Here is a 17,505-nt window from a genome sequence, read left to right as displayed (position 1 = left end):
GGGCGGGGGCCACACAAACGCGGCACTGAGCGCGGCGAGCTCTCCCCGGGCGCCCTCCGCGCCAGCGCCGGCTGTCCCGCGGCGAAGCGGGCGGGCAGCGCGGCCACGCCCCGCGCTCGGGCACCACCTGGCGGGCGCGGCCGGGCCGGGCGGGAGGCGAGCGCAGGGCGGGCTGCGCGCGCGGGGGCAGGTGCGGGGCGGGGCGCGGCGCGGCGGGGCGGGACGACCGGGGCCGGACGGCAGCCGCGCGGGCCGGCCGCAGAGGCCGCAGAGGCGGCGGCGCCCAGCCAGCCTGCACCGCGCCATGGCCCCGCGCGCCCGGCGGCGCCGCCCGCTGCCCGCGCTGCTGGCGCTCTGCGCGCTGCTCGCCCGGCTGCAGGTAAGGAGCCGCGCCCGCCCTGCCTGCCGTCCCGCGGCGCGACGCCTTCTCGGGAGCCCTGGGCGGGGACGCGGGCGAGGGCGCCGCGACGCGTCCTGGCTCCCCGCCTCCCGAGAAGCCGGAGCCCAGGCTGTGGGCGCGGAGACTGGGGCGCCCGGGGGAGGCGGTTGCGGGGTCGGACTGCGTGCGCGCCGGGGAGAGGGCAGGTGGACGGGTGTCGGGGCGCAGGAGGGGCAGGTTGGCGGGACCCCCAACACCCCGACACGGGCTCTTCCAGGAGCCCCCCTCAGTCGAGACTTTGACGCTTATCGTTTACTCTCCAAACACCTCTTGAGCACCTACTAAGCGCCTCCGCGGAGCGGCTGCTGTGAGGTGACAGCCCCTGCTCCCTGCGAGCCGAGTCCTAGACGGCACCCGCGTCAGACACCTATTCCGAAATACGGTCTCTCGCAGGTGGTCTCCTTTCCAAACTTCCACCCAGAAAGAGACCCGATTCCCTTGATCCCTGAGCCGCGGGGTTGCCTTGGGCGAGGGCCCCTTTGGGGACCACACACCCCTGTCCCCACGCTTAGGGGCACCACCTGGCTGGGAAAGGGCTTGGGCAGGCGTTCTAGGGATCCTGGAAATGGAGTGGCTGCTCAGAAGAGATTTCTTTGCCAGCCCACGCAGTACAGTTATCAAGTAAACAAAGCCAGGTTCTGATTTTCTGTCCTCTTGGAGAAGAGACGTACAGCAAACCCAGCCCAAATGCTTTAACAGTCGTTGATGCGCACTCGAAAGCTTTCCAGAGGGAAGAGTGAGTGTCGGTAGTTTTCTTGGTTTCGGCAGTGTCAGATTTCCCTTCTCTGTTAAAATTGGCTCAGGCTGCTAACATCACTGGGCGGCAGGGCGCCCAACGCCATGCGGACTTGGGGAGGTGCACTTGGAGAATGAAACATGTTTGGGGTGAGAAGAGAGGAAAACTTTGACAAAAATAATAGGAGTGCACTGTAGGCTGACGCAGAAGATTCATTCTATTTCATTCCCAATTGTACGGGTCTCTTAGAATGATTGAGGGAAAGAAGGCGGAAAAGCCTAATGGAATTTGTCGTTTTAAGCACTTCAAGGTGTTGCTTAATTAAGTGTTCAACAGGTTGAACAAGGTGCTACCTTATTCGAACTAAAGGTCCAGGGTTTCAGTGAACAGCTAGCTGCCTGACCCCGCAGTTAAAAAACTATCTCAGGTTGCTGTTGCAAAAACTACATATATACATATGTGCATTGAATGTCTTAGGTTCTAATATTAACAGCAAATGCTGTGGAAACAAGTTTATTTTTCAGGGAGACCTTTCAATAAGTGCTGTTTCCCCTCCTTTTCTCTTTAAGCCATTTTAATTATGCATCTTTTAAAATCATATCCAAACTTCTGCATTGGTCAGTTCCAATTATAAGAAGCAACAAATGACTTCATTTAGGAGCCCTCTGGGTTTGTTGGCTGGGCTACAGATTAAATTGACATAAGATGGATTAACAGGAGAGAAAACCTATTGAATTACGGACGTAGGCACTAGAATCTCACAAAATATAGAGACTCTAAGAAGTTTATACAGCATCCTAAACTATAGAAAGGAATAGGACCTTGAGGCTTCTGGGGGTGGTGGGGACCCAAATTATGGGGATTTGAGGGGAGGAAATGTTGAATGAAGGTGGTTTTGTTAGGCAGATGAAGTCTCTCAGGTAATAAAAGTTGTCTCATAGGGCCCTTGGGAGAGGTAACTGTCTGGGCAGCCTGTCAACCCCTAGCCACCTCTCCTGTGATCCCAGTTACTCTTCCTTGGTGGATAAGATTCCCAGGGAGGGGATTCATGACTATCAAGTTCCTTTCGGAGCCTTTGTCTTTAGGCAGATAAGGAAGGGGAGCTCAGAGAAAGCCTCTGCCTGCATCTGCTGCTGTTCCCCAGGTGCCCTCAGTTCAAAGTCATCAGCCCACCAAAGCATTGTATTTGGGGGTGGCATTTCCTGAACTCCTTTACAATCAGGTGAGATTGGGGTGCTTTTCTGCATTATTTTAGTTGGTGCCCAACCTCCCAATGGGCATTCATTTTCTCTGAAAGGCGGGGCTAGATGCAGTGTTAAAATATCATTCCCCCAAAGATACCATGCTTAAAGCACTCTCTGTATTCAGGTGCTACTGAGGACCAGTAGCCAGCCTGTTATGTTAGTTAAAAAATGTAGGAATTGAATTGGTGATCTGTTGATGTCGTTAATGATCAAACATCAGGTAAGGCTTCAGGAAATGCTTAGCATGGGAATTAGTTTTGCAAAGTTGTTGGGAAAAACAGCTTCTAGAAATTGCTTTATCCACCAAGTAATGTATTTAGTTTCATGTACATTATATTAAATATATTGAGACTTACCTGGAAGACTATTCATTTAGCTTTTTAGAACATTTCTGTGATTATATCTCTGCGTGCCTATAGTTGCAAGGGAATTTGTTCTCAAACATAATAATAGTATTTGCCTACAGATAAGAACATTTTGAGTTTTTAGGTCGATAGTCCTGTTTATTCCAAGTAAGAAAATATGGAAGCACACTATTTTCATTAAGGTAATTGATTATACACAGCCATGATTATCCTGGGTTATCTAAGACCTAAGGGCAGGTGCACTCATTCCCAGGACAGTGAACATTTGCCATCTGTAGAACATTGTGCCAGTGAGGAACAAGACGAAGGCATTTGTGTTTTCACAGGTCACAGTCTAGTAGACAGGGTGAAGCTGTAATAATAGTAAAGTAGCATGACAAGACAGGTGCAGAGGGTGGCAAAAGAAGGAGAGGGAGTTTAAATCAGAGAAGACTTCGGGAGGAAGAGGCTTCTTAAGGGGTCTTTGAAGGATGGGCAGGAAGTCAAGGGTCAGAAAAGAAATGATTCCAAGAGGTGGGTGACAGAGAAAGCTTTCTAAGTCAAGAGGGTGGTGTGAGTGGTTTAGGTGGAAAGGAATCTTGCCAGGGAAAACAAACACATTTTTATGATCTTACAGATAGCACAGAGCACTTAATTCAGAAAACGCCACCAAACAAATGGGGCACTGAACTTTTATAGTTTTGAGATAACTTTTGCATGGCCCTTATCGAAGTGGTAAAGTAGACTAATCAGAAACAGAGAGAGGCCATGGGGCCCTGGAAAGGCTGGGAGCGTGGGGGGGGGGCGCCAGAGGAAATCCCCTAGGTGGGGCTCAGGGCTGTAGGATAAGGTGCGTGCTCTGCACCCTCTGTCTTCCTGCCACTCCCTCCTGTCCTGGAGGGTGGACTTGGATGTATATATCAGTACCATGTGTGGAGGACACACACACACAGATCTGTGGGCTTTGACTGCATTTTGTTGATAGATGTTTCATATGCCTCCCCTGTTATTTCCTGTCCACTGCTTCCCCCTATAATGGCAAATCTGTAATATGAGCACATTCTCTGTGTTGATAAGGAAATAGGAGCTAGCTTTTTCAGTTATCTACCAGAAATTCTCATACCAGGAAAACTGAAATAATAAAAATGTGTCTTTGATGGTCAATAAATCATTGTTTTATGAGGACATGAAAAGGGGAGTTCCAAACCAGGGCCTCCTTTGCAGAGAGTGTTGTTTTAAGAAGGTGTAACATGCACTTTATCTGCCTTGTCAGTATTAAAATTTCCCCCATTGCATTTTCCTATTTTTGAAGTGGATGGAAAAAAAAGTGTTTTTCCCACATGATGTGTCCGATGGACTCCAGGAATGTTGTTTGAGCTATGATTATTATTATTATTTTGCTGCAATGAGTCTGCATCCCACCCTGATGGTCCTCAGCTTATGGTTCACTGCCCAGGGCATTTACCCACCAGCCAGGTGGCCATCGGCCTATCTTACCTCTGAGCACACAGGCCCCTGACTTCGCCTCTGTCATCCCAGGACTGGCATGGGTAGGCTTCTGCCCGGCAGGTGATTTTTCTTCCAAGCACCTTTCGGTTCTCTACCTGGTTTGTGCAAAGTCCTTTCTGTGTATTTCCCTATAGTTGCAATGTGTGGGCTTTCCTTGTGTCCACTGCTGGAAGCATAGTTAAAGTTCAGCTCATCCCTTCTGCCCCAAAGCACTGAGCTTGAAGAAACCAAGAAGGAACAGTGGGTTTCAGCAAAACAGACTTGGTCCCTCTGAAGTTCTTGGTGAGCTTTTGAGGTTTAAAGCTGAGTGGGCGTTGAGCAAGATTACGCACAGCCCCATATCTTCTGTCCTGATTCTGTGAGATGCTCTAAGTCTGTTTCCTGCCAGCGAGACCAACCTGCCCTTGGCAGCGCTCCCCGGCAGGCTGCCTGTCTGTCTCGGCCACCAGAAGCTCATTGTCAAAGGGCTGGCTGGCGCTGCTGTTCTCACGGCATTGCGTTCCGGTTGCGGTGTGTTCTCAGAACACGGAGCACGTAGAAGCCCCAGTCAGCAGTCGGAAGTACATTCTTCATGGCTGTGTGATGATTGCTTTATGTCTGTATTTGTTTTGTTGGCCACCGTGGACTTTCAGCCTTTGATTGCTTTGGGCTGTTACATTCGATAGTGAGAAATAAACCTGAACTTGTTTTAAATGCATCCATCGATTGTAACAACTCAGTGAATGTAGGCCACTCTGCAATGGGCTAAGGAGAGAGACCAAAGAGCACAACCCCTGTCTTCCAGAGACTAGCAGTCTAGGCGTGTGCACACAAAACATAGCAGGACACTGTGCCCCAGGGAGCATTTCCAACGTGCGGTGGGCACTTGGGACAAGAGGTGCCTTAACCCGAAAGCATCGGGGAGGATTTCCTCTTCCTTCCTGTGTGGTTATGTGTGTCTAAAGCACAAGAGAGCAGCATTTGGACAGAGGAGCCAGATGGTCAGTGCTTTGCTGGTGGTGAGAACAGCAGGTGGAGTGTTTTTAGGGAATTATAGAAAGTACAGTATTCCTGGACTCTAGGGTGTGGGGCAAGAAGGCAGCAAAAGCCAGCACTCAAGGGCTTTATGTGCAAGCAAAATAGTTCAGATCTAATCTTGTTGAACAGTGAGCAGGGCGGGCCATGATGAGATTTGTGTGCGGTGGGGAAGAGTGTGAAGAGTGTCCGGGGGTGGGGCCGGTGTCGGGCTGGTAAGGAGGCCACTGCCTTGGTTCAGGGAGCAGTTAGAAAAGGCTTGAATCAGGTCAAGGCAGTGGGGAGAGAATGCAGGGGTGATTTCAAAGCCAGCAGGGCTGTGCAGGGTGCTGAAGGTACCCGGGCAAAGGACGTGGTTGCTTGGACCTATTATTAAAAAAAAAAGAAAAAATAAAGACATGGCAGATATCAATTGATGGCTGACGACATCAATTATAGTTTTCACAGTTTATTCAGGAAATTATTGTTCTTAGCCCAAATTACAAAGTTGTTTCAGGTTCAAGTGAAGGACTTTTTTCCCCAAACAAAAAAGAAGGATGAAGTTTAGACTATTGAATCTCACCATTTTTTGGATTATCTTACTGGAAAGCAGAGAGAAAATTCTTTACACCATGTAGAGAGGTAAACAAGCTAAAAGCCCCAAGGCGTTGGGCTGGGCAGGAAATTTGTGTGCTCTGGAATTTCGAGAGCCATTTCCTGGCCTGGAGGTGTCTTGGAATGAGAAGTTCAGGATAGAGGCAGAGAGCTCTAAAACTCACACCAAAGAGAGATAAGCAGCCCCAGGTCACAGCAGAAGCAGGTGTGACCTGACCCATGGTTCTTCCCACACTGGCCTCAGATACGTCCCCTGACCCCAAAAGAAGCAGTGTTTACATTGGACCAATAGCTGGGCAAAAAATTTTTTGCTTGCATGATATGCATTTTCCCGGCAGATTGCTGTTGCCTAAGAAGAGTTTCCCCCTTCCTCTCTGCCCAGTCCCTCTTAGACTTCCTCCACCCCCAAAAAGTCCTAACCCAGCCAGGGAGGCCCATGTGGCACAAGCCAAGTCAGGGAACTGCCTGGTTTCCAAATGGCAGGAAGAACGGACTGCAAAAACTGCCCTTTCGGTTCATCAGAGTAATAATAACTTATTACATTTCCTGTTCAGAGTGTTGAGAATACTAGAGCCACTTCCTCAAACTATCAGAAATTTGAAGACTTTCCATTAAAAATGAGGAAGAAAAACTCTCTTTAGCTTTTGGCGAACGAGGTGGCTGAAGTGGGCAATGGGGAAAGATCGTGTGGCCAGCCTGAAATCCTGCTAGCACCACAAGTTGGCCACGTTGCAGCTCCTATTCTTCTGGCAGATGGCAAATGAACCATTTCCCTAAGGTATTGGTCTTTTAAAAATATTTATTGCTCGTCTGATGTAGTCAGCACCTAACTTCAAAGTGTATCACTTAGTAGCACAAAGAGCTGTCAAACTCACATCCTGTTAAAGGAGATCTTGAAAGGCCCTTCCTGGTCTTCTCACAACTCCATACTCAAATACACCGACGAGATCATACCTCAAACTTCCATGGTCGCTGAGAATCTGTTCCATTTTTAAATCTTAGTAGAGATTGTTCACATCCACCCTCACTCACCCGTTTCATTGTTTGATAATTCCTAACGTCAGGAACTTCCCTCCAACAGACCTAAATCTAACAAGTCACAATTTGACCCCATTTCCTCCAATTTGTTCTTTAACAGGGATAAAGACCGGTTGGTTAATGTCTTCTTTATTTTAATATTTCTATTGTTGAAGATTGTCAGCCCACAACTTCCCTTTCCCAGGGTTATCTGCTCCACTTCCTTCAATCTCTTTGTAAGCTTTTCATCCTTTCAGTCTAATAGATACTTATATTTACTAGCAAATAATAATAATAATAAAATAACCCAAAACCCACAAGGCATCAGCCTTAGGACTTTGCAGCCTCTGACCTCGTATCTCTGTTCCTTGCAAAGCACCACGGGAGGAGCAAGTGGTGCTGGGGACACAGCGGGAAGGGTGGCACTGAGGTGGAGAATCGGGCAGGAGGTATTGGATCTGGTGTGGAAGGATGGGTATGGTTCTGGGAGGCACAGGTGTGTGTGTGGGGGGGGGAGGTTGCAGCGGAAGGGGCAGAGGGGACAAGCAGAGCCAAACAGGAGAAAATCCTGTCCTGCCTGATGTCTGGGACCAGGGAAGGATGAAACCAGCTGGGAGGTGCTGTGGGTCTCAGTCTCAAAGGGCTCTGCGTTCTCAGACTCTACTCCTGGAGCCAGCAGCAGTGTCACCTGGGAACGTGTCAGAATGCACGTTCTTGGGCTCGCCTCGTACCTACTGAATCAGAAACCTGGGGCTGGTGGCCAGAGGTCCACAGCTTAACAGCCTCTCTGGGTGGCTCTGATGCACACTCCAGTGTGAGCACCGCTGCTGTAGACCATGGGCTTCCATGCCAAGGTTTGGAGCTCAGCTCTAACAGTATTGTATGCTTAATATGTTAAAAGTGCCCGCCACTTGCTGAGTCACTCCTCTGTGCCAGGCATGTGCTAGGTGCTTTACATAGAATATGTCTGTTGCTCAGTCTACCTTGCTAGTAAGGTGAGAAAACTGGGGCACAGAGAAACTAATTAACTTGTCTGAGTTTGCACAGCTAGTAAGTGACAGAACTGGAATTCCAACCAGGCATCTGCTCCAACAGCTGTGGTCTTAACCTCTCAGGTAAAGTGCTTGTGCAGGTGTCTATATGATGGGGTAGAGAAAGAGACCTCCTAGAAGGGTGGGACAGAAGCAAGCCTTTTAGTGTTTTGAGCACTAACGTAACCCGTCTGCATTTGTGGGGGCGGGGGTCTGTCTTGTCTGCTTGAGGCTGTACTCGATAAAGCCTTTCTAGAACTGTTCTTAAGCAGAAATGAAAATGCTGTGTCTTTAAGGCTAATCGAGATACAAGACAAGCGCCCAGGGCACCCTCAGTACAAGTTCTTGTACCAGTTGATCCCTGACTCAGGAGGAAAAGCAGTGTGACATCTTGAATCATCTCCACCACTTCCTGAAGCCAGGGCACCTCTGACTCCTCTGGCCCGCACACCAGAGCCGGACTGTCCTCCACACTGCGCTGCAGCCCTGCCGTGCCCCAGCCCAGATGGGCACGTTCTGTCCCCCGCACTGCCAGGTTCTGCCGGGCCGGGTGGTGGGGGCAGGGCCTCGGAGCCCCAGGACAGCAGACAGTGAGAGGTTAGACGTTCGCCCTCCTAACCTTTGGCGGCAGTTCTATTATCTCTCTAAAGCAGGGGTTCGCAAACTACAGCCCGAGGGCCACATGCTACCCACCGGGTGTTTTTGCTGCCACTGCCTGTCCTGCTTAGCAGCCGACTGGTCCCGGCCCACAGTGCGCATGTGCGGAATGTGCCCCGCACTCCCCAACGGCCAGAGGGACAGTGAACTGGCCTCCTGTTTAAAAAGTTTGAGGACCCCTGCTCTAAAGGCTCACCATGTCTTAGTCTTACTATAATTACAGTTAATTTGTGGACTCCTCCCTTGACCCAAATGACCTGGGTTCCTACTTTGACATGTCTCTACCATGACACAAATGAAAATCATTTTCCATTACTGACATTTTTCCAATTCCTTAAAAGGCACTCCCTGAGTATTGGGAGAAAAGTTCAAATAAGAAAGAGCGTCAGAACATACATAGCCTCTGGGTCACGGTCAGTCTCGAGCTTTTATTCAGGGTGAGATAGAGGGACACTGGCGGGGTCCGAGCAGAAGGTAACAACGTGGTGTCACTGCTGCACAGCAGCCGGAAATCTAGAAACAGACCCCCAGTCCCGTGCCACTGGGGCACAAGGGAAGGGCAATGACGTTCAGTGGGAACACAACTGGGATCTCTTCTTAAGCCTCACCTCATTAATTTCTAATGGTCACAAGGTTTAAAAATGGAAAAATGAAACCATAAAAAAATCACTGCCTCGAATGGGCTCAAATTTTCTATGCCTCAGTTGGGGGATCCCTGTGACCAGGGACATTGGGGTCTGATTTACTGTAAAATTACAAGTGACCAAAGTGCCAGAAGGCATAACCAGTCATCTTAACTGTCTGGACCAGTCCCTTCGAGTGAGGGCATGCAGAAGGGACGGGTGCCGGGCTCCTCTGACCCGGGCAGCGAGTCCCCGTGGAGGTGGCACCCAGCGCCCGGGGGCTGCGCATTCGCAGGTGCCCGTGGCAGTAGAATGAGGCCAGGGCAGCTGTGTTGTGTGTTCTTTCCCTATTAGAAAAGATACTTCAAGCCCAAGAAGAGATTTCTAACTTGATTTTGCAACCTCCTTTCCCCCAGGGTGTCTCTGATTTTGCCCCACATTAGTGGAGTCTTTCCAAGTCCATGCCTGGGAGTGTGAATTTGATTCAGAACTGTTAGGAAACTGTCACGGTCCTCTGTAAAGGGAAATTCTGAGATTATGATCCTGTCTCCTGTGAGGATGCAGGAAGATAAGGGAAGCATATGGTAGGTGCTTCGTGAGGGCCAATTCTTCCTTTGTCCCCCATTCAAGGTAAATGGTGTCTGTACTGAGTGACGGAGAGGTGGCTTTCAGTGTCTGTTACATAGAGATGACGATACCGTGTTTGAGACTATGAGAAAGTTCTGGCTCTTGGTCTTTAACATCATCCCTGACCTTGCTACTCCAAGACCAGCAGCACCTGGGAGTGTTAGCAATGCAGAATCCCAGGCCCAATTCTGACCTCCTGAATCAGAACCTGCATTTTAATAAGATTTCCAGGCGATTTTGTGCGCATGGAGAAGCCCTGGCTGTCACCCTGCGGGCCGGGGTTGGTCAAGGAAGGGAGGGTGGCAGTTAACGGGGATAGTTCCTCCTCTAGCCAAGCTGGAGGTCATGCCCTTAGCAGCTTCCTGCACCCCAGGATGGAGGGTGGAGCCTGGAGGGGTCCTTGGCCTGCGGCAGACTCTTAGAAGCTGAGCACAGGGGCTGCTGGCTTTTACTACAGAAGAGAAAGCAGTTCTCATCTCAAATGACTAACAGTTAAAAAAATCCAAGAATGACAATAAAAAAAGGCTTTCAGGCTGGGAGAATAAAGGGGCATTCAGGGGAGCCCATGCAAATGTTGAGTGATCATCTAAGGACACGTCAAAGCCATCCTCATTACTGTGTTTAGGAAACAAACCTGCCTTGCACCTTGATTTCAGGAAGCCCACAGCTGCAAACTTTCTTCACTCTTTATCTCTCTGGAAGACAAAGAAACTTGCAATTAAAGTGTTGAAATGCCAGGCTATTTCTTCATTTTCCCCTGGGCCATATGTTTTCTTTTCAAGTAGCAGATAATAATGCATTGTGAGGGAAGTGAGACAGAGGGGTGAGCGAAAATCAATGGACCTTTGATGCGCTCCTGTCGGAATCTGTACAGGTCGCTCTTTCTCCCTAAGGTGCACGCGACCGGAACCGAGGCGTTGCGGGGTAAAACGTTGGTGGGCCCAGTAACAAGCAGCTTTGGAGACAGTTGTGCAAAGTCAGTTGTTTAAAGTTGGTTTAAAGTTTGCTAAAGCAAAATCACATAATATCTATTCCAGAAAACATCTTGTGGTACAATGGTTAGGATGGTAAGTTTTATGTTATGTGTTTGTTGTCACGATTAATGATACATTTTTAAAACCTGTGGCATGCCTACCTGGTAATGAAAATGGCATGAAGTGCTTATTATTTAAACCTTTATAGGGTAACAGCAATGTCCAATGTGATCCCAAAGTCAATACCACACAGCCCTGACCCTGTGGGTATAACTCACATCTGTGTAACTTATGTAGTCAGTTGTGTGACCTTAGGTCCCACCCTGCTGTCACTGCACTTAGTCACACTGTCTTGCCGGTTCCTGACCAAGCCATGCACACTCTTTGCAAGGCCTGTGCAGGTCTTCTCTGGATAGGTGCTATTCATTTGACTTTTCTCTCACTTTATGTGGGTCTCTCCCTACATACCAACTTCTCAAGGAGATTTCCCATAATAATTCAATCACCTTACTTAGATTGTTCTATTTTTTTTTTTTTTTTTTTTTTGAGACAGAGTCTCACTTTGTTGTCCAGGCTAGAGTGAGTGCCGTGGCGTCAGCCTAGCTCACAGCAACCTCAAACTCCTGGGCTCGAGTGATCCTTCTGCCTCAGCCTCCCGAGTAGCTGGGACTACAGGCATGTGCCACTATGCCCGGCTAATTTTTTATATATATATATATCAGTTGGCCAATTAATTTCTTTCTATTTATAGTAGAGACGGGGTCTCGCTCTTGCTCAGGCTGGTTTTGAACTCCTGACCTTGAGCAATCCGCCCGCCTCGGCCTCCCAAGAGCTAGGATTACAGGCGTGAGCCACAGCGCCCGGCCTGTTCTATTTTTTTAACAATAATTATTTACAACCAGATTTCATATGTTTGTTTTCCATTGTCATTCTTCTCCCTGGACACTCTCTGTTAAGTATCTGTCCACTGTATGTGTCCATAGGACCTAAAATTGTCTCTGGCACATAGTGTGCGTTCACTTAATATTTAAGGAATAAATGAATGTATATTTGATTTGTCCCACTTTTAGGTTGTGATCTCACTGATTATGTCTTACTTAAATGCTAAAGCCCTAGATTATTTTCTCAAGAACCATGCAGTGATGCTGTTTAGAATGGGAACATTTTTTCTTAGAAAATCAAGGAATTCTTTCAAGATGGTGAAAATGAACCCAAGAATCCCACAGCCCTCTGATGTCACTCATGTTCTATGTCATAGCCAGTGCTGTCAACAGCTGAATCAAATCCTGTGAACAGCTCCAGGCAAAATTAAATTATACTATGAAAAATGGGCAAAGGACTTGAATAGACATCTCTCCAAAGAAGATATACAAATGGCCAATAAGAACAAGAAAAGATCCTCAGCATCCTTAGTTATCAGGGAAATGCAAACCAAAACCACAATGAGATACTACTTCACACACCTCAGGATGGCTATTACTAAAAAAAAAGGAAAATTAACATGTGTTGAGGATATGGAGAAATACCGTGCATTGCTGGTGGGAATGTGAAATGATACAGCGTCTATGGAAACCAGTTTGGGGGTTCCCCAAAAGCTAAACCTCCAAAAGCTAAAGAATTACTGTATGAATCCTAGGTATAGACTGAAAACAGGCTCATATGATGGGACCAGTGTTCATTGCCACATTATCCGCTGTATCCCAAAGGTAGAAGCAACCCAAATGTTCACCAACAGAGGAATGAATAAGCCCTGTGTGGTGTATACATGCAATAGGATATCAGCCATAAAAACGAGGGAAGTTCTGGTGCATAATACAATATGGATGAGCCTCGAAGACATGCTAAATGAAGGCCAGACACAAGAGGACAGATACTGTATGAGTCCGCCTAAGTGGGGTGCATAGAGTAGTCAAAGTCATAGACAGGCATTAGGGTGGTGGTTGCCAGAGGCTGGGGCAGAGGAAATGCAGAGTTATTTCTTAAAGCTTACGGAGATTCTGTTTGAGGTTATGAAAATATTCTGGAAGTAGATAGTGGTGATAGTGGTACAATATTGTGAATGCACTTAGTGCCGCTGAATTGTACACTTAATGGTTAAAGTGGCAAATGTTGTATTATGTATATTTTACCATAATAAATTTTTTAAAATTGCTCCAAAGTGAAAAAGGCATTGAAAGGACAGGTACAAAAAGAGCCAAATTTGGCATTTCACTGTGGGAGACAGCCCTTTCTCGCCTCCCTGAAGAGAGCTGCATTCTTGGCCTCTTGCAGATTTCACCTTCCAGTTGCTCTTTGCACCTCCACTGCCTCCCGACATCCCAGGCCAGGCTCTGTTCATGTCCAGGAGGAGTTTGCACCTTCTTGACGCTCTTTCTCCTCCCAGCAGTCTTTATAGTATGTCTGTACGCTCCATGGTGCTGCTGAGTCCTTCCCTGGCCCATCGAAAGCCGAGAAAGATGGGACACCGGTCAGAGCCCAGGGCCACGTTCCCCTTCCTTCCCTGTCCACAATCAGTGGGAGCTCTCCACTGCACCGGGTCTTGGGTTCCCGTGCGGAGCTCTGTCTGTGACAGTTTTCTTTCTTCCCTGCACCTATGGCTGTGTCCCTTGGTACCAAAAGCTTTGAGAGGGCAAGGATTGGCCTCGTGTTTAGTCCTTTAGTCCTGCGTCAAGCCAATACCTCGTGCAAGTGTCCGAGAGCTCAGTGGAGATGACTTAGATGGTGGGATGACAGCAGAGCTTTTTATTTATTTTATTTAATTATTTTTTAAATTTCAAAATACTAAGTGAGTACAGATGTATTTGTTACATGGATAGCTTTTGTAATGCTCGAGTCAGGGTTATAAGTGTGGGATAGTGTTCATTGTACCTGTTAGGTAGGTTTTTGCCCCTGCCCTCTCTCCCTTCCCCCTGCTTGATTTCTAGTGGTTTTTACTTCCCTCTGTGCCCATTGGTTATTTCCAGCTTATTAGAGAGTACACATGGTGTTCTGTTTTTCCATTCTTGAGATACTTCACTTAGGACAGTGGTCTCCAATTCCATCCAAACTGCTGCAAAAGACAGTAATTCAATTTTTTATGGCTGAATAGTACTCCATGGTATACATATACCACATTTTGTTAATCCACTCATGAATTGATTGGCACATGGGATGATTCCACATCTTTGCAGTTGTGAATTGCGCTGCAATAAACATTCAAGTGCAGGTGTCTTTTTGATAAACAGTAGAGCTTTTTTAAGCAATTGATCAAATTTTATCCTCTGGTCTATTATGTGAAAAATCATTTTTCAAGATAAAGGCAAATGGCTCAGGCAAAGAAATGAATGGCCTTACCCTGTTATTTTCAGTGAGTAAATCAACTCACAAGCCCTTTTTGGGGGCACACTATGAATGTGAGGAAGGGATTGATTCATATGTATAATTTCCAGTGCGACAGGAGTTGACCAGCTGCAATGAATGCCTTCCAGTGGGAGTTTTCAGCAGTTTGCAACCTTTTTGGCACCAGGGACTAGTTTCATGGAAGACAGTTTTTCCACAGGGGATGGCGTGCTCAGGTGATGACGTGAGCAATGGGGAGCAGCTGTAAATACAAATAAAACTTCACTCTCCCACCACCCATCGCCTGGTGTGTGGCCCAATTCCTAAGTTTCATGGAAGACAATTTTTGGGGCAGAGGGAGAGCTCTGAGGCCCAGTTTGTGACAGGCCACGGACTGCTACTGGTCCCCAGCCCGGGGGTTGGGGACTGTAGGAAGTTTTGAATACTCTTTATCACTGGACACACATTCATAATATGCATTTTAGAATATCCCAAATTCGTTAGTATCACGCCAATTATATTGTTTGTGATAGTCATATTTCTTCACAATCTTCTTAAACGAACCAGGCACATGTTTTCATGTTGTACTAATCACAAAATACGTGAGCCTTACTTTGGGCCGCAGAATTTTTTTTCCAGTGCTATGTGTAAAATATGTTTCCTGGAATTGAATTGTATTTTCAACCCTCTGAGAGTTTTCTGTTAAAACCTCTGATTCTCTGTATCTACTTCTGTTATGACGTAGGCCAGCGGTCCCCAACCTTTTTGGCACCAGGGACCGGTTTCATGGAAGACAGTTTTTCCACAGATGGGGAGGGGGGTATGGTTTGGGGATGATTCACATACATTACGTTTATTGTGCAGTCAGACCTCTCTGCTAATGATAATCTGTATTTGCAGCCGCTCCCCAGCGCTATCATCACCGCCTCAGCTCCACCTCAGAGCATCAGACATTAGATTCTCATAAAGATCACACAACCTAGATCCTCCCTAAACACAGTTCACAGTAGGGTTTGCCCTCCTCTGAGAGTCTACCGCCACTGCTGAGCTGGCAGGAGGCGGGGCTTATGCGGTGACGCAAGTGATGGAGAATGTCTGTAAATACAGATGAAGCTTCTCTCCCTCACCTGCTGCTCACCTCCTCCTGTGCAGCCCCGTTCCTAACAGGCCACAGACTGGTACTGGTCTGCGGCCCAGGGGTTGGGGACCGCAGACTTAGGCCACATACCTAGCTGGTATAACTTGGGGTCTCCAAGTGTTCAATGTGTTCCATAGTTCATTGGTCTCCTACTCGGGGCAGACAATCCCAGGGAGGGTGCCAGGTGATCCACTGGGGTACACGAGAGATCCTAAAACATTGCCCCTTTATGTTCTTTGTCTCTTTAATTTATAACATATTATCTGCACAGGTGCCTGTGCAGTGTTGTTCTAAAGCATGAAAGGATGCTCTGGTTTATACAAAAGAAACAGTGTGATATTTTCTCTGTAAATCCGTTAAGCCTGAAATTCTATCTACCAAGTTTATTTAAAATGAGAGCGTCTGGACTTTTGGCCGTAACTTGCTTATGTCCTGGTTAGTGGAAATCGCAGATACAATCTAGCAGCCGCTTTATCAGCAGACAGATGAGTCAGCTGTCTCTCTGCCTTCACCCAGGCGGAGCTGAACTCCCACACGCGAAGCCGCCGCAGTGACTCGGGACATTTGTCACGGCTTCGCATCGATGCCTCAAGTTTCCAATCCCGTGAGAAAGCACTTCTTTATTTGAAAGCAAACATGCTTCTCGAAGCATGCATCTTCTTCCAGTTGTCCTGCTAAAATAATACTGTGCTGTGCAGCTTTTGCTGGGCACAGTCAGGTTAAAAGTAAGAAAGCATGATGCACTCAGGAGGAATGCTAGTCCTTCAGAACCTTTCTTTGGGTTCCTAGTCTCTCTTTCCCACCTTCTTTCCCTGTTCTGGTCGCACCCTTTTCCCCTGAGGGAATGACTGGATGTCAGTAGTGTGTACTGACTATTCTGCTCAGGTGTGCACGGTAATATCCTTCTCTGTTGAATGCAGACCACTGGGCTGAGGGCCAGCAACCTGCTGGAGAGGTTTTAGCTTCAAAGACAGGACGCAGAACCTCAACACTTACGGAGTATTGGCACTTGCCAATGCCAGGTCATTCACATGAATTATTAATATTGCATCTGATTCTCGGTGCATGGGAATGGACACAGTTATTAGCCCCATCTTACAGATGAGGAGACTAAGGCTTAAAACTGGCCTTTTTTTGGTCCCAAAATTATAGAAATGTAGATAGTTTTATTAAAGAAATGTCAGGCATTCTCCTGTCCAGGCCCAACTGGAAGCCCGATTCTGAGAGCTGCGCTGAGTAGAAAAATCTTCCGGCCGGGCGCGGTGGCTCACGCCTGTAATCCTAGCACTTTGGGAGGCCGAGGCGGGCAGATCGCTCAAGGTCAGGAGTTCGAAACCAGCCTGAGCGAGACCCCGTCTCTACCAAAAATAGAAAGAAATTAATTGACCAACTAAAAATATATATACAAAAAATTAGCCGGGCATGGTGGCGCATGCCTGTAGTCCCAGCTACTCGGGAGGCTGAGGCAGGAGGATCGCTGAGCCCCGGAGATTGAGGTTGCTGTGAGCCAGGCTGACGCCACGGCACTCACTCTAGCCTGGGCAACAAAGTGAGACTCTGTCTCAAAAAAAAAAAAAAAAAAAATCTTCCTGCTCTGAAGCCCACCCAGCCCTTGCTCATAGGGACCACCTCTCTTTCTACCCTCGTCACCAACACTCCAGGTACCATATCCCCTCCTCCCACCCGAGTTCTCCCGGCCCTTTCCTCTCCTCTGCTACAGTTCTGTGTTCTGTCATATCAGACTTTTAGTTACTATTTAATTTTTCTTTTTTCTATAAAAATCTGCCCTGTGTGACATCAGAGCTACACGTGATTCCTATGTCATTTCCACTCCCAGTGATGAACGTGAATTGCAAGCATGCGGGTGGGATGCTTTTTCTTCGCATTAACAAACACAGGACTGTGCCATAATCTAGAATAGAAGGCCAGATGAAATGGCGAAGGGCATCTGGAAGCTTCAGGAGAAGTAGCTAAGAAAGGGGCAAACCTGGAAGGCTGTCCCAAAACATCTCGATTTAAAGGGTCTGCGTTTCGACTCACTAATTGGAGGTTTGTAAATGGCGGGACTGAGACCTCCTCTCTGGCCAGCCATCTCAGTTGGCTGTCAAACAAGGACATTCAGAGAAATGGACAAGAAGTAGAGCATTTGCTTATAGGTTACTTTGGACTATTAATGCTACCTTTTGTTTGTTTGTTGTTATTTACTTCTGAGAACAAAATGCTTCAGAGAGAAATAATTT

At 47.6% G+C, this 17,505-nt stretch overlaps 1 protein-coding gene across 1 annotated transcript in view; it reads left to right on the top strand.

Annotated features, from left to right (window-relative positions):
• Window positions 1-255: 255 nt before the first annotated feature.
• Window positions 256-17,505, top strand: part of TNFRSF11A (TNF receptor superfamily member 11a) — a 55,183-nt gene continuing 37,933 nt past the window's right edge. The window contains exon 1 of the mRNA XM_020282237.2: window positions 256-379. Within this exon, the coding sequence (XP_020137826.2) occupies window positions 305-379 (75 nt within the window). The 5' untranslated portion in view covers window positions 256-304. The remainder of the gene's footprint in view (window positions 380-17,505) is intronic.

The sequence above is a fragment of the Microcebus murinus genome, chromosome 17 (assembly GCF_040939455.1).
Source record: "Microcebus murinus isolate Inina chromosome 17, M.murinus_Inina_mat1.0, whole genome shotgun sequence".
NCBI lineage: Eukaryota > Metazoa > Chordata > Mammalia > Primates > Cheirogaleidae > Microcebus > Microcebus murinus.
This window is presented reverse-complemented; position numbering and strand designations above follow the sequence as displayed.